The sequence below is a fragment of the Drosophila rhopaloa genome, unplaced genomic scaffold (assembly GCF_018152115.1).
Source record: "Drosophila rhopaloa isolate 14029-0021.01 unplaced genomic scaffold, ASM1815211v1 contig_199, whole genome shotgun sequence".
In the NCBI taxonomy this organism is placed as follows: Eukaryota; Metazoa; Arthropoda; class Insecta; order Diptera; family Drosophilidae; genus Drosophila; species Drosophila rhopaloa.
Genome location: NW_025335082.1, coordinates 75745 through 91441, shown reverse-complemented (window position 1 = coordinate 91441; position 15697 = coordinate 75745). Strand labels below are relative to the sequence as shown.

Below are 15697 nucleotides of genomic sequence, written 5' to 3'. Positions count from 1 at the left end.
ATTTTTCAGATGACGACAGGGGTAAAAATAATGGCGACGAGGACACGGACTCTTTATTCCACCCTCTTCTTCAAGGACGAATAACTCGATGAAAAAAAATTCTGAAATTTATTTTATATACTGTTAAGTTTAATCACTAACCAAACAACATATAGACAGGTCATTTCATTTCGATGCAGCAAGAATATTTTGTATTTTGCTACTTTTCATACTTGGTACCCTAACAATATGAGCATATTCACTATTGGGTTAATGATAAAAATAAGAATATTATATGTTATAGTATATTTTTTAATATTTCCGCATATATTTCATTTTGGTTTACAAATTCAAATCAGTGGTAGCAGAAAATGTTTTGCATATATGTATGTATTCCAATTGATATAAATCAATCTAATGAGAAAGGAACAGGGCACATCGCAGTCGGTGTCTGCGCTTAGTGGTTGAGAAAACTTCAAACCAAATCAGCTTTGGTTGTTGTTCTGCGAGCGGATGGTGCCTACATACCCTACGTATAATAATATTTTAGCTTTGCAAGAAAGTCTCCTTTTTCCAACACTCCGAAACTTATAAACTTATAACTTATTAATTTGATAATTAATTGTCACAGGATGTTGTCAGTACCCAATCTTCTTTGAATATTTTAACCCGAAATTAAAACTTGGAAAACGTTTTTTATACGTTAATTATAAAAATGCTAAGGTGGCGTCCAAAATGTGTGCTATTACCTGCAAGCCTTCAAACTATGGTACTTTTTAGGCACAATGTCAGTAGTAAAAAGGGATCTTTTTTTAGCATGGCACTCAGAAGTCAACCCAACCAAAAAGTTTGTTGTCATCAAAAACTTTGTATTTGGTACTGTTGTGAAAAACCTTAAATATACTCTGGAAGAACAGTGCGAGATTGGCAAAAATTTGCGAAATTTTACTAGTAGGCTATAGTAAAGTGGAAAGACTGTGGAAGAAATAAGGATTTTTTCGAAACCAAAAACTAGGAATAGCTAGATACGCCGCTGGTATTAATGGAATTCTCATTTTCAAAAAATGTTGGATTTTTTCACAAAAAGATTTTGCGGATTGTTGCAAAAAAAAACGCAAGTCAACAAATTGTCAGACCTAACTGAAGATGTCCCATCAGATGTATTGTTGGTAGCTGCAAGCTGCAGCTTGTAGCAGTGCTTTACAGTTGGTTTCAATGGTAAACGCCGACGAAGAGTTTAGCGGTAATATTATGAAAACTATGACTACCCCACAGCGTCTACCGTCAAAATTTTCTGATGAAAAAGCACTGGCTTTATTTGTTGATGTTGGACATACCAAGTACACATGGAATTCGTCAAAGAGAGCCGCCTAAGGACAAAACGCTGATATATATCCATGCTACGACCCGTTGTGCGAAAAAAATGCTATCCCCATGTCATCACGGTCACTGATCATTTCGCTGAAGTAGCACTACAAAGCTTCGTGGACCATACGATTGCTACGACTAGAATAACACCCAATTAATTGCTACATACAAATGGGGCTGTGATGGTAGCAGCGGCCATTCATTCGGAATTTGTAACGCAACTCCAAGGAATATGAACGACCTGATTTTGGAAGAAGAAGAGCTTGTCTATTAATGAAAACCTCTTTGAATATGGCTTATCAAGTCTTCACGCCTGGATTAGGTTTTTCGAGTGTGTTTTGCACATTGCATATAGAATTCCGATACAAAGGTGGCAAGCTCGTGTTGTTGACAAGGAAAATAAAATAAAAGAATTATTCAGCAGAAGCTGAGGGAAGAAATGCATTTGCTGGTAGATATACCAATTGCTATTGCTGGCAGTACGAACAACAGAAACACTGGAAGAAGGTTTTTTGAACAACCAAATTTGGCTTCTCGTATAACAGGAGTAAGCCATGATTTAATAGATCGATTCAGTGTAATCTTACTCGCACTGGCATATTGCCACGAAATAAATTCGCAGGCATTCCGGTCTTACGCATTGGAAACTGCCGAATTCTTTGTGAAATCATATCCCTGGTTTTATATGCCATCGTGTGTTCACAGAATTTTAATTAAATTTAAGCCATTTTTGCCTTCCAATTGGTATGATGTCCGAGGAAGCTCTTGAAGCCAGGAACAATGACTTCCGAAACGTACGCGAGAGCTATACAAGAACAAATTGCAGGAAAAATATCATGGAAGATGTGTTAAATGCCTTATTAGTTTCTTCCGACCCTTTGATAACATTATTGTCAAATGGGTCTGCAACTTCTTCTAAAAAAACAATTATTATGAATGATGATGTTAAGAGTTTGCTTCTAATATAGCATCTGGATATGCCTCTCTCTGATTCGGAATAACATTCTAGCCTTTAAAAAAAAAAAATTTTATGGTTTTTCTGATCAGTGAAAAAAAAACAGACTGAACCGATCTATTTTAGTTTAAAAGTTATTAATTAAATGTCGCTAGCGAGACCAAATCGCTGCGAACAGCTCATTTCTTTTTTTGTTTCAATGATACGTTATAAAATAATTGATCTGACATTAACCGTATCGTGTGAAAAAATTCCATTCCCCCCTTAAGGACTGTATACGAAATAATAAATCGTGCAGCATTCCGACTCTGGAGGCCTACCAGAAGAGCTTACCGGACGGGATCATTCAAAAACAAGAAAGGAAGCAAACTTCGGCAAGCCGAAGTTTATATACCCTTGCAATTATTACAAATCGACCAAATTTCGATTTCTATGCCTATATTACTAAAAACAAGAAAGGAAAGCTAACTTCGGGCGGAGCCGAAGTTGATATACCCTTGCAGAATATTCTGTAATTTATATTGGTTGGTCAAAAATAAAGCCCATGAAATATCCCAACTTCCTAATTTTAAAACAAGAGAGAACGCTATAGTCGAGTGGCTCGACTATTAGATACCCGTTACTCAGCTAAACAACTTAATATAAATATGCCTTCTTGTATGTTTTTTGCCGCTCGAATTAGCACCTTGGCCAGCTGTTCCATCCGTTAGATGGGGCTACCGTGGTACCACGGGCCATGAAAGGCGGAAATGTAGGCGCTAGCCAGGTTTAAGCGTTTAATGGGGTTTTTGGGCGTTATGGTGGGCGTGGCAAACTTTTATTAGGCCAATCGATAGGTATTGACGAAACAAATACATATCAATTAAAATTATCATAACAGCATCAAAACTGTGGCCACTGCTTGTGGCTTGTGGGCGTCTGAGGGGGCGTGGCACCATTTACAAACAAACTTGCGCTGCGTAGGAACTCCTAAAATCTACATGCAAAATGCCAATTTTCCAGCTTTTATAGTTTCCGAGATCTCAGCGTTCATACGGACAGACGGACAGACATGGCTAGATCGACTCGGCTAGTGATCCTGAACAAGAATATATATACTTTATAGGGTCGGAAACGCTTCCTTCTACCTGTTACATACTTTTGCACGAATACAATATACCCTTTTACTCTACGAGTAACGGGTAAAAACACCAAAGTTATGGCAGTTCCAATCGTGTAGTTATATGGCAGCTATAGGATATAGTCGGCCGATCCTTATGAAATTTGATAGGTCGAATTGATTGGCCAAATATAAAACCCATAAAAACACCAAAGTTCGATCAATCAGTTATATGGCGGCTATAGGACATAGTCGAGCGATCCCGGCCGTTCTGACTTATATACTGCGTGCAAAGGAACGAAGGGTGTGTTTCAAATCGATATCTTTAAAACTAAGAGACTAGTTTGCGTAGAAACGGACGGATGAACAGACAGACAGTCGGACATGGCTAGATCGACTCTCCTAGTGATGCTGATCAAGAATATATATACTTTGTAGGGTCGGAGATGTCTCCTTCACTGCGTTGCACACTTTTGAACAAAATTAGAATACCCTCTGCAAGGGTATAACAATGAAGCTATGTCGAATTTGCGCTGCATTTTGTTTTCGTTTCTATGGCAGCTATATGATATTGTGGTTTTAATTTAATTAAAACCGTAATTCAATAATATTTAAATAAAACCAAATCCCAAATAACAAAAAAAAATAATTAAAAACAACAGTTATAATTTTTTAAAATTTGTTTCGATTGTTCCTATGGGAGCTAAATGATATAATCGCCCGATCCGGATCGTTCCGACTTATATACTGCATTAGAAAGACAACTTTTGGGAAAGTTTCAATCAGATAGCTTTAAAACTGAGGGACTAGTTTGCGTAGAAACGGGCAAACGGACATGGCTGGATCGACTCTCCTGGTGATGCTGATCAAGAATATACTTTATAGGGTCGGAAATGTTTCCTTCACTGCGTTGCAAACTTTTGATTGAAATTATAATACCCTCTGCAAGGGTATTAATTTTAGCCATTTTTGCCTTCCAATTGGTATGATGTCCGAGGAAGCTCTTGAAGCCAGGAACAATGACTTCCGAAACGTACGCGAGAGCTATACAAGAACAAATTGCAGGAAAAATACCATGGAAGATGTGTTAAATGCCTTATTAGTTTCTTCCGACCCTTTGATAACATTATTGGCAACTTCTTCTAAAAAAAACAATTATTATGAATGATGATGTTAAGAGTTTGCTTCTAATATAGCATCTGGATATGCCTCTCTCTGATTCCGATGATTCCAAATAACATTCTAGCCTTACAAAAAAAAAAATTTTATGTTTTTTCTGATCAGTGAAAAAAAGACCGACTGAACCGATCTATTTTAGCTTAGAAGTTATTAATTAAATGTCGCTAGTAGCGAGACCAAATCGCTGCGAACGGCTCATTTATTTTTTTTGTTTCGATGATACGTTATAAAATAATTGATCTGACATTACCCGTATCGTGTGAAAAAATTCCATTCCCCCCTTAAGGACTGTATACGAAATAATAAATCGTGCAGCATTCCGACTCTGGAGGCCTACTAGAAGAGCTTACCGAACGGGATCATTCAAAAACAAGAAAGGAAAGCTAACTTCGGGTGGAGCCGAAGTTTAAATACCCTTGCAGAATATTCTGAAAATTATATTCTCCAAAATTATTCATATGATGCATTCTTAATACTCATAAAAAATCCCACCTTCCTAACTTTAAAAACACCAAAGTTATGGCATTTCCAATCGTTCAGTTATATGGCAGCTACAGGATATAGTCGGCCGATCCTTATGAAATTTGATATGTCGAATTGATTGGGTAAAAATAAAACCAATAGAAAATCCCAACTTTCTAACTTAACCCTCTAGTGCCCAAATTTTCTTTTCCAAAAAAAAAATTATTTTTGGATTCATTATGTATCAAAAGTGAATGTTTGTTTTAGAAAAACTTTTACTTTTGCATGGATCGAGTTGTATAGGACTATATCCTTGGACCGCCTAGAGGCGGCTTTGGGAAGCTAGGCCAACAAAAATTAGGTAATCAATTCTTTTGTTTACACGTTTTATTATAAATTACTTAAAGAAAGGCTCCAAAAACAAATAAAACAACAATTAAAACTAAAGTTACTTAAATTCACAAAGCTTCAAATATTTGGGTAAAAAAAGTTTGATTACTTATTTGTGATGATGTTTATATTACATTTGCGGCAGACAATTTGAGTTTCCGATGTACAACCAGGAAGCTTACAGGTTTTTTTTGTCAGCGCGTGATAAAAACATTGGAAAATGCTCGACTTTATCATAGCGTACATCATTAATCGGAAGGAAAGTTTTCTTCCCTGTGCATTTATTTTCCTTTCCATCAACTTGTCGCGGGCGCCCGGGTCCTTTTGGCAGATAAGGAGTTTGTAGCATGCAAAGCACATTTGCAACCTCTGAACGGAAGTTTGGCAATTGGTATTTTGTGTTATTAGCGTCCGGATGGTTTTTTCGGTGGAACAAAACTTTCTCAATCGCTTCTTCATCTTCCTCATTGACAGGACGCGCTGCCTCGCAAACATCATCAGTCAAATCTTCCTCCAATTCTTCTTCTCCGCCCGTATCAATGTCAATATCAATTGAATTTAAAAATTTTTCAATCTCCACGTCGGAAAGTGCTGATAGCTTATTCACTTGTCGTCGCTCCATGTCTACTGAAGCAATTATTTGTACTTAAATATGTCATAGGTTGTTCTACTTTCAAACTTACCTTATAATTTTTTTTCCCGAATTGTCCCAAGACCGCCTCTAGACGGGATACCTTATAAAAGCTATAGAAAGCTAACGAAATCTTATTTTTAGTGTGGGTTTCGTTTTTTGAGTCCTTGAGACTATCAGCAACATGGTACAATTTTTTTTCCAGCAACAAACTTTTTATAATATTTTAAAAAATATTTATATTTTGCACTTAATTTGCAAATAATTATTTCGTCCGAGTTGCACAAATTTTCTGCTTCAAATGACTACAGCAGCTTGCGCAAGCTCTAGTATGTATTCCAAACGCAACGAACTTAATTTTTGGACTTCCCCGAATTAGAAAAAACGCAAAACCGAGTCAAAAGGAATGAAAAGACTAAAATAACGGTGTTTTTAACCTTACCCGTCTGGAGGCGGTCTTGGGCACTAGAGGGTTAACAAACACCAAAGTTATGGCATTTCCGATCAATCAGTTATATGGCAGCTATAAGATATAGTCGGCCGATCCTTATGAAATTTGGTAGGTCGGATTAATTGGCCAAATATAAAACCCATAGAAAATCCCAACTTCCTAACTTTACAAACACCAAAGTTATGGCATTTCCGATCAATCAGTTATATAGCAGCTATAGGATATAGTCGGCCGATCCTGATGAAATTTGGTACGTCGGATTGATTGGCCAAATATAAAACCCATAGAAAGTCCCAACTTCCTAACTTAACAAATAGCAGAGTTATGGCATTTCCGATCAATCAGTTATATGGCAGCTATAGGATATAGTCGGCCGATCCCGGCCGTTCCGACTTATATACTGCGTGCAAAGGAAAGAAGGGTGTGTGCAAAGTTTGAATTCGATATCTTTAAAACTGAGAGACTAGTTCGCGTAGAAACAGACAGACGGACAGACAGACGGACAGACAGACGGACATGGCTATATCAACTCAGGAGGTGATCCTGATCAAGAATATATATACTTTATAGGGTCGGAGATGTCTCCTTCACTGCGTTGCACACTTTTGACCAAAATTATAATACCCTCTGCAAGGGTATAACAAGAAAGGAAGCAAACTTCGGCAAGCCGAAGTTTATATACCCTTGCAATTATTACAAATCGACCAAATTTCGATTTCTATGCCTATATTACTAAAAACAAGAAAGGAAAGCTAACTTCGGGCGGAGCCGAAGTTGATATACCCTTGCAGAATATTCTGTAATTTATATTGGTTGGTCAAAAATAAAACCCATAAAATATCCCAATTCCTAACTTTAAAACAAGAGAGAACGCTATAGTCGAGTGGCTCGACTATTAGATACCCGTTACTCAGCTAAACAACTTAATATAAATATGCCTTCTTGTATGTTTTTTGCCGCTCGAATTAGCACCTTGGCCAGCTGTTCCAAAGTCATCCGTTAGATGGCTCTACCGTGGTACCACGGGCCATGAAAGGCGGAAATGTAGACGGTAGCCAGGTTTAAGCGTTTAATGGGGTTTTGGGCGTTATGGTGGGCGTGGCAAACTTTTATTAGGCCAATCGATAGGTATTGACGAAACAAATACATATCAATTAAAATTATCATAACAGCATCAAAACTGTGGCCACTGCTTGTGGCTTGTGGGCGTCAGATGGGGCGTGGCACCATTTTGAAACAAACTTGCGCTGCGTAGGAACTCCTAAAATCTACATGCAAAATGCCAATATTCTAGCTTTTATAGTTTCCGAGATCTCAGCGTTCATACGGACAGACGGACAGACATGGCTAGATCGACTCGGCTAGTGATCCTGAACAAGAATATATATACTTTATAGGGTCGGAAACGCTTCCTTCTACCTGTTACATACTTTTGCACGAATACAATATACCCTTTTACTCTACGAGTAACGGGTATAAACACCAAAGTTATGGCAGTTCCAATCGTTTAGTTATATGGCAGCTATAGGATATAGTCGGCCGATCCTTATGAAATTTGATAGGTCGAATTGATTGGCCAAATATAAAACCAATAAAAACACCAACGTTCGATCAATCAGTTATATGGCGGCTATAGGACATAGTCGAGCGATCCCGGCCGTTCTGACTTATATACTGCGTGCAAAGGAACGAAGGGTGTGTGCAAAGATTCAAATCGATATCTTTAAAACTAAGAGACTAGTTTGCGTAGAAACGGAAGGATGAACAGACAGACAGTCGGACATGGCTAGATCGACTCTCCTAGTGATGCTGATCAAGAATATATATACTTTGTAGGGTCGGAGATGTCTCCTTCACTGCGTTGCACACTTTTGACCAAAATTAGAATACCCTCTGCAAGGGTATAACAATGAAGCTATGTCGAATTTGCGCTGCATTTTGTTTTCGTTTCTATGGCAGCTATATGATATCAATAATATTTAAATAAAACCAAATCCCAAATAACAAAAAAAAATAATTAAAAACAACAGTTATAATTTTTTAAAATTTGTTACCGATTGTTCCTATGGGAGCTATATGATATAGTCGCCCGATCCGGATCGTTCCGACTTATATACTACATTAGAAAGACAACTTTTGGGAAAGTTTCAATCAGATAGCTTTAAAACTGAGGGACTAGTTTGCGTAGAAACGGGCAAACGGACATGGCTGGATCGACTCTCCTGGTGATGCTGATCAAGAATATACTTTATAGGGTCGGAAATGTTTCCTTCACTGCGTTGCAAACTTTTGATTGAAATTATAATACCCTCTGCAAGGGTATTAATTTTAGTTTATTTAATTTTTGATTTGTTAACTCTCATCCAAGTAAACTGCAGTATAAGCTATGTATATCAAGATGATGATTCCAAGCATAAATCGTTGCTTTGCAGGATCTGGCTGCTGTATAACTGCTCAAAAGTTATTGATACCTCTGCCCAGAGTCTAGATCTGAACCATATAGAACATTTGTGGGCTTTATTAAATTTTTAAGTTTTAAAGTCATCAATTGTTATTAACCTTGTGCTTGCATTTTGCAAACAATTAATTGACATCGAAATGTGGGTTCTTTTTTATTTTTTACGTTTTTTGTCATGATTTTTGCTAAAATACGTTTTTTTATGAATAATTATAGCTAATGCCTGCTATAACATTGTCATAAATGAAAAAAATCTGGTTTATGTTAATAACAAACTGACAAACTGTGTATTCTCTTGGTTGGGACAGGGCAGCAGAGGTCTGGATCGTATGTTGCTTTTAGTCCGTCAATTCATATTATTGATATCTGGGTCGCATGTACTACAAACTTTCTTGATATTTAACATTGGAAAATTCATTAAATCCATAGCATAAACACAGCAATATACAAGTGCATATGCAGGTCAAAGGTAAAGTGTACTTACACAACCATGCCATAAGCTCCTTCGCCGATATAGGCTAGATTAGTATATCTGGGACCAACTTCGAAAATTTGTCCTCTTATTACTTCAGCATTAGAAGGAGAAACCTCTATAGACACGGTATCTACTCCTGATCCATTCGCATTCGATTCCTCCATTTTTAACATTGGCTTTTCTGAAATAATTTTCAACTACAAAATTATTTAATTTTATGATTTAAAAGCGCCTATTGAATTAATATTGTGTATGCATAAGCCACGTCAGGGCAACACCCATTCTTAAAATTGAATTTTAATGGACGTTATATTTTAAAAATTAACACAAATTAAAAAGACTTGACTTTATTAATAAATTCTTTTCTTAACAGATGCAAATTAACATGAGATTAGTAAACTTTTTTTTTTAATTTTCTATTTACTTACATTTAAGCTGGGTAAATTATCTCTATTATTAAACTGCCGATTTATAAATCATCGAATTTATGTCAAGTTAACGCCAGTGACTCCATGGCGACTAGGATTGCTCCACTGTGCAACTAGCTATCCGCGTCTTATGTTATACGCTATTCTTACAAAGCGCAATGTCCTGTAATGCCGCCATTCCACAGAGATCCATCTACCATCCGTTGAACGGATGGTCCATAAGGTTTTGCCAGTCCGAAAATTCCCAGTTTTTATGCGATGGTTAGGTGATGTTATTTGGTGCAACTCTGAGTCTTCTTCTTGACAGTGGAAATTGGAACATTCACTACGAAAATTAAAAAAAATAATGGCGGGTAACTTTTGAAAAGGGAAAGCATCAATTCAAAAATTGTTGTTTATACTTGTAATAATTAATTAATTACTGCTCCATCCGTGTGGCAGCATACCGTACTCACAACATGGAGCAGAAAGTTTAAAATGAAATAAAATATGAAATTATAATAAAACAATAAACAAACATTTATATATAATGAACTTGATTTGTTACCATTTAGACAATATTGGGCAATAGCTGTTCATATTTTGTCTGCAGGCTGGCAAAAGTCTGCAGACGTATTAGTTCGATTTGGTTGTTCACGTAGATCACTTGCAGTCTGTTACCAAGTATCATTTATAACGCTGTTGTGCTCATTTTAAATGTTGTGCAAATTGCAACGGGCTGAAATGATGAGCCACAGCTGTTCAGATCAGCTGTTATCGGATGGTGGATGTGCTCTGTGGGCATCGGAGTTTCACATTTGTCAAAAATCCCAACCGTTTCATACGGATGGACTCTATGGGAAGAGGCCATTAGGCGATATTTTTTCGCTGCAACAGTGAGTTCTTCTTCTTGACAGTGAAAATTGAAACGTTCACTACGAAAACATTATCAATAAGGAACTTTTGAAAATGGAAGGCGCGAAATCAATAAATGCTGTTTATTTATGTTGTAAATAATTGTTTTCAATTTTAAAGTTGATAATACATTACATGAAGGTTTCCCAATGCCTAATGGAAGTTGGGTTTGATGTGTGTGTAAGTACAAGTAACTTATATACGTGCAACAATATATTAGCAAGCCATCCCACAATATTTTAAAAAAATGGGGCCTTCTCTGCATCCCCTGCAAGGCGCGCAAAGGTGGACCACAAGGATGAGCTTGTGGAAATAGCGCCCTAGAAGGGCTGGAGAATAATCGAGCGCAGGCCGAGAACATGTCATTGAAATGAGCTTGTCTGTCTGGCATCCTTGACATTAAAAGTAAAATGAATTATGAATTTATAATAAAACAAAGAAAACACATAATATTAATGAACTTGATTTGTTACCATTTAGACAATGTTGGGCAATAGCTGTTCTTATTTTTCTGCAGGCTGGCACAAATCAGCAGACATAGAAGTTCGATTTGGTTATTCGCGTAGATCACTTGCAGTCCTTTACCAAATTTCAGTTATAGCACTGTTGAGCTCATTTTAAAAGTTGTGAAAAATGCAAAAAAACAAGAATGATTTGCCACAGCTATTCAGATCAGCTGTTATCGGATGTGGATGTGCTCTGTGGGAATCGGAGTTTCACATTTGTCAAAAATTCCAACCGTTTCGAGCGGATGCACTCTATGTGAAGAGGGTATAATGTATAAGCCTTTCCCGAGTCAAATATTCTTCTGTGAACCCAATGCACCCTTAAATCCTTGGCACTCACAATGAAAATTTAAAAGTTCAGCCTAGTACTCAGATCGACAAAAATTGTTCGTCAGTCATGAGAGAGAGCGAGTGGCAAACAGGTGGCGTACACTTTTCGTCAGGCTTTTTTTTCACCTTGGTACTCAGATCGACGAAAAAATACCAGAAAATGACATCGCGTTGCCAACCACCAGAAACGAACTTTTGGTGAGCCCTAGCGAAAAGAATAAAAAAATTGAATCTTTTGGCGTGCGTGGAGGGAAAAAATCAAAAAACCCGCGAAAGTCGATTGCAGGAGCTTAGTTGTGAGGACAAAATAACATTAATACGATCTGTGGAGTCCCTTCCAGAATTGTGGGATTTGTCAAATAAAAAACATTTTAATGCAATCATTATAAAAAGAGCGTGGGAGGAAATAGCCTGGGAAATGGATAATGATAATAAGTCATAATTGTACATTATTAAATATTTGTTAACGTGGACATATACAATATTTATGTTTAGATAATTGTTGCAAGCTGGCGTGGAAGTCAAATGCAAGCGACCGAAGAGTGGAAGTGCTGGAGGAGTCCCACTGGAAAAGCCAACGGGTGATAATCTTTTGGGTTGCCTCTTGTCAAAAAAAAGTGTTTCTTAGGTAAAAAATGTTCGAAATAACAAAGCAAACGCGACCTAAGGTGAGTCGCACTCGGGTTTTACCTGCTTTGAATAGGTTTAGTATAGGAATCTAGTGATGTGCAAAAATAAAAGTAGTGATACGTTAGCTAGGACATTTTTGGAATATTGTTCGGCAACATTCCTAAATTCCAACATTTTGCTGTTTAAATCGAAATTGAGAATGACGTTCAAAATAAGGCTGATCGATAGCAATAAATCTTTTTGCTACGCACATGTAAAATCGTCTTCCCAAAGCGATCTATCCACCATCCCTTGAACGAATTCGAATTCGAATTTTTATGCGATAGTTAGGCGATGTTTTTTCGGTGCAACTCTGAATTCTTCTTTTAATTAAAAACAACAATGTTATACTTAAAATTTTTTTTTCTATTGTTCCTATGGGATATATAGAAAGATAACTTTTGGGAAAGTTTCAAGCAGACAGCTTTAAAACTGAGGGACGGACAGACAGACGGACATGGCTAGATCGACTCTCCTGGGGATACTGATAAAGAATATAAAGTATTATCATTTCAGTTAAAAGTTTGTAACGCAGTGAAGGAGAGATTTCCGACCCTATAAAGAATATATATTCTTATTGTGAGAATTTATATATAGTGTCAATATTTTTCAAGTATTTTCCTCTATGTTTGCCACATCGGATGGTGCGGAACTAAGCTTGGCCCATTTTTGGTTCCATTCCCAAAAATCCCGTCGGTTCGCTTTCCGATTATTAAATAATACTTTCTCTTACAAACTAATGATCATAATAATTTTAAACTCATATAACTATTACCTATACCTATTGAGGCAACCCAGCCGTCGGGCAGGATCGTCACAGACCCCCCCTTTCCTACCGGGGCTGATGATGAGACGTTCGTCAATCTTCATTGTGACGACGTAGTGCCAATCTCCTTCCTTGACGGTGAAGTTAATGCGGAGTCCTCATCCGGTTTGTTCAACCGCCCCCTCGGTGATCAGACGAATTACCGATTGTGGCAGTAGTCGTAGTTCGCCTGTCCCAGTCCAGCCTTCTGGTAACGGACGTAACTCATCCAGAGATACCATCTGGGTCGCGTCTTCTCCTACTAATGTGGACGAGGTCAATTCCTCCACGAATGACCATTCCCAACCGGTTCCCTGAATCTCGGTTAAGACCTGATCGAGGACCACATTCTCTCACTCGGTCGGCGGCGCGTCTAGCGGGGTGCAGATCGGGGATTGACGCCGATTGAGCCGTAACATCATTCTCCTCGCGAGGGAAAAGGGGACGATCTTCTCCCCATCCTCGCTATCGGTCGCCAACTTCGTAAAGCATTTGAAAAGGTGGGCCTCAGGGTGTGAATTCACGCGGAAACGTTTAGGGTCTGGTCGAGCGATCGCATCGGGGAAGTGGCAGAGTGATGACGTAGAGGCCTGGGTAGCGATCGGACGCGTCTGGGTTGCCTGTGCTCAGGTCTTTTTCAGCGATCGCTGCAGTCCAAGCGGGGATGTCTGGGCCGCCTGGACACGAGCCTTCCTCGGCGAGTGTTGTAGGCGAGTCGGGGACGTCTGGACTGACTAGACTCGGGTCTTCCTCGGCGAGCGTTGCAGGCAAGTCGGGGACGTCTGGACAGACTGCGCACGGGTCTTCTTCGGCGAGCGTAGGCGAGTCGGGGATGTCTGGATATCTGCTTTTAAACGGAACGTCGCGTCCCATCCCAACGCGGGGCTGGCGGTGGTGACAGAGGTTCGTACACGTGAGGACCTTCGGTGCGTATGCATGGTGCTTTGAATACGACCGACTTGACTTCGATGCGCATCGAGACATGTCCTTTCCAACGACTGACTTGGTCTTCGACCGTACGGTGATAGGTGTGTTCGATGGAAGGGCGTTGGCCGGACTAAGTGTATCTTGGGTGACCGGCTTGAGGAAGACTCCGCGCCGTCCGCGCCGTCCGCGCCGTCCCAGGAACTTTGGCCCCCTCGGTGAGTTGGGTTATCATCGTCTTGACAGTTCGATTTGTCCCCTCGGTAGGGTTCTCCTAGTATGGTGCAGTATATAGGACCTCAACCTCCAGCGCATGGAAGTACTTTCTCAAAATGCGACTGGTAAATTGAGTACCATTATCGCAGACGAACTTCCGAGGGATGCCGACTCGACCTAGTATACGATCTCAAAAAGCCTTCTGGATTTGAGAGGCGGTAGCTTGAAAAATATGTCGTGAAATACGAGGAGCATGGTGTTTCCGTGTTTCGATCGGGGTAGCGGGCCGACAAAGTCCGCGCATAATATGTCGAACGATTCGTTTGTTACGCGGGGTAACATTTTGCCCGCCGCTTTCGTCTGGGCGTTTTTAAACTTCAGACAAAGATGTCGGGCCAGAAATACCTCTGGAACAGTCGAGAAACGGTCTTTCGGACTTTCTCTTTCTTTTCTTGAAGGACTCGGACTCGACTTGGACTAGGGACGCACAGTTTCCACGGGAAGTAGTCCTCGTCATCAGCTCTGTGTCCTAGATTCCGGTAGACTTGTCCGTTTACCGCTACGTAATCTGAGAATTTCTCAGGGTATTCTCTTATCTTAACTTGCATCCCTTGGATACATTTACATCTGTTGCAGAACTTCACAGGGTTGTCGGGATAACGCGTCCGCCACCACGTTCAATTTGCCTCGTTGTAACTCCAGCGCCCATCTTGCTACCCGACCAGAGGGGCTTTCGATGGAGTTCAACCACTTGAGGGCTAGGTGATCGGTAACCATTTCGAACCGATAACCTTTCAAGTATCACCGCATTTTCCTAATGGGCCATATGATGGCCAGACACTTCTTCTCTGTTGTCGTGTAATTACCTTCAGTGACCGTGAGTCGACGGCTGGCGTAAGCGATGACTTACTACTGGCCTTCGATGTCTTGCGACAGGACTGCTCCTAGTCCCACGTCCCACGGGGTACGCGTCGGTCACTTAGTGAGGAGTAGTTCGTCCACTTGCTACCACTTACCTTTGTTTCATGGTTTTATCGTATAATCCGATGCCCCACCACGTGTGATACACTTTGAAGCTCCTTGAAAAGCGCCAACTCACGGGTGATGAATTCACGCTGGTCGGGTTAGGTCATCCTCTTCCGTCATTGGTTCTTCACTCTCTGCTTCGTCGATTTCGTCTGACCGAAAGTCCTTCAAGGGCCTTCCCGGCTCGTCGGACCTCCTGATATCGTATAATCCGTGGTCGATCTTTCGTTCTCCTGTTGTGGTCATCTGACTCATGACCCGTTGTGCGCGGGGACCTCACTCTGCTCCGTATACGTAGTGTCCTTGTAGTCGGATTTCTGATTCTCCGGAACCACCGTACTCCATCCTTTGAGTACTTCCGGGTTCGTATCCTCTGACAACATCCGATCGACTTTACATGGCCGCAGTCAGGGGTCTTCCGCCGACTGGCCCAATTTTACCTTAAAGGTGGC

At 39.7% G+C, this 15697-nt stretch overlaps 1 protein-coding gene across 4 annotated transcripts in view; it reads right to left on the bottom strand.

Moving 5' to 3' along the window:
- Positions 1-9989, bottom strand: part of LOC108038868 (mitogen-activated protein kinase ERK-A) — a 163106-nt gene extending 153117 nt beyond the window's left edge. For 2 of the 4 annotated variants that reach the window (XM_044459376.1, XM_044459379.1), the window contains exons 1-2: positions 9876-9988; positions 9457-9644 (exon numbers count right to left, since the gene is read on the bottom strand). In XM_044459376.1, coding sequence (XP_044315311.1) covers positions 9457-9620 — 164 coding nt within the window. In that variant the 5' untranslated portion in view covers positions 9621-9644; positions 9876-9988. Of the gene's footprint in view, positions 1-9456; positions 9645-9875 lie in introns of all 4 variants that reach the window. The other 2 variants (XM_044459378.1, XM_044459377.1) reach the window with 2 other exon arrangements.
- Positions 9990-15697: the final 5708 nt, after the last annotated feature.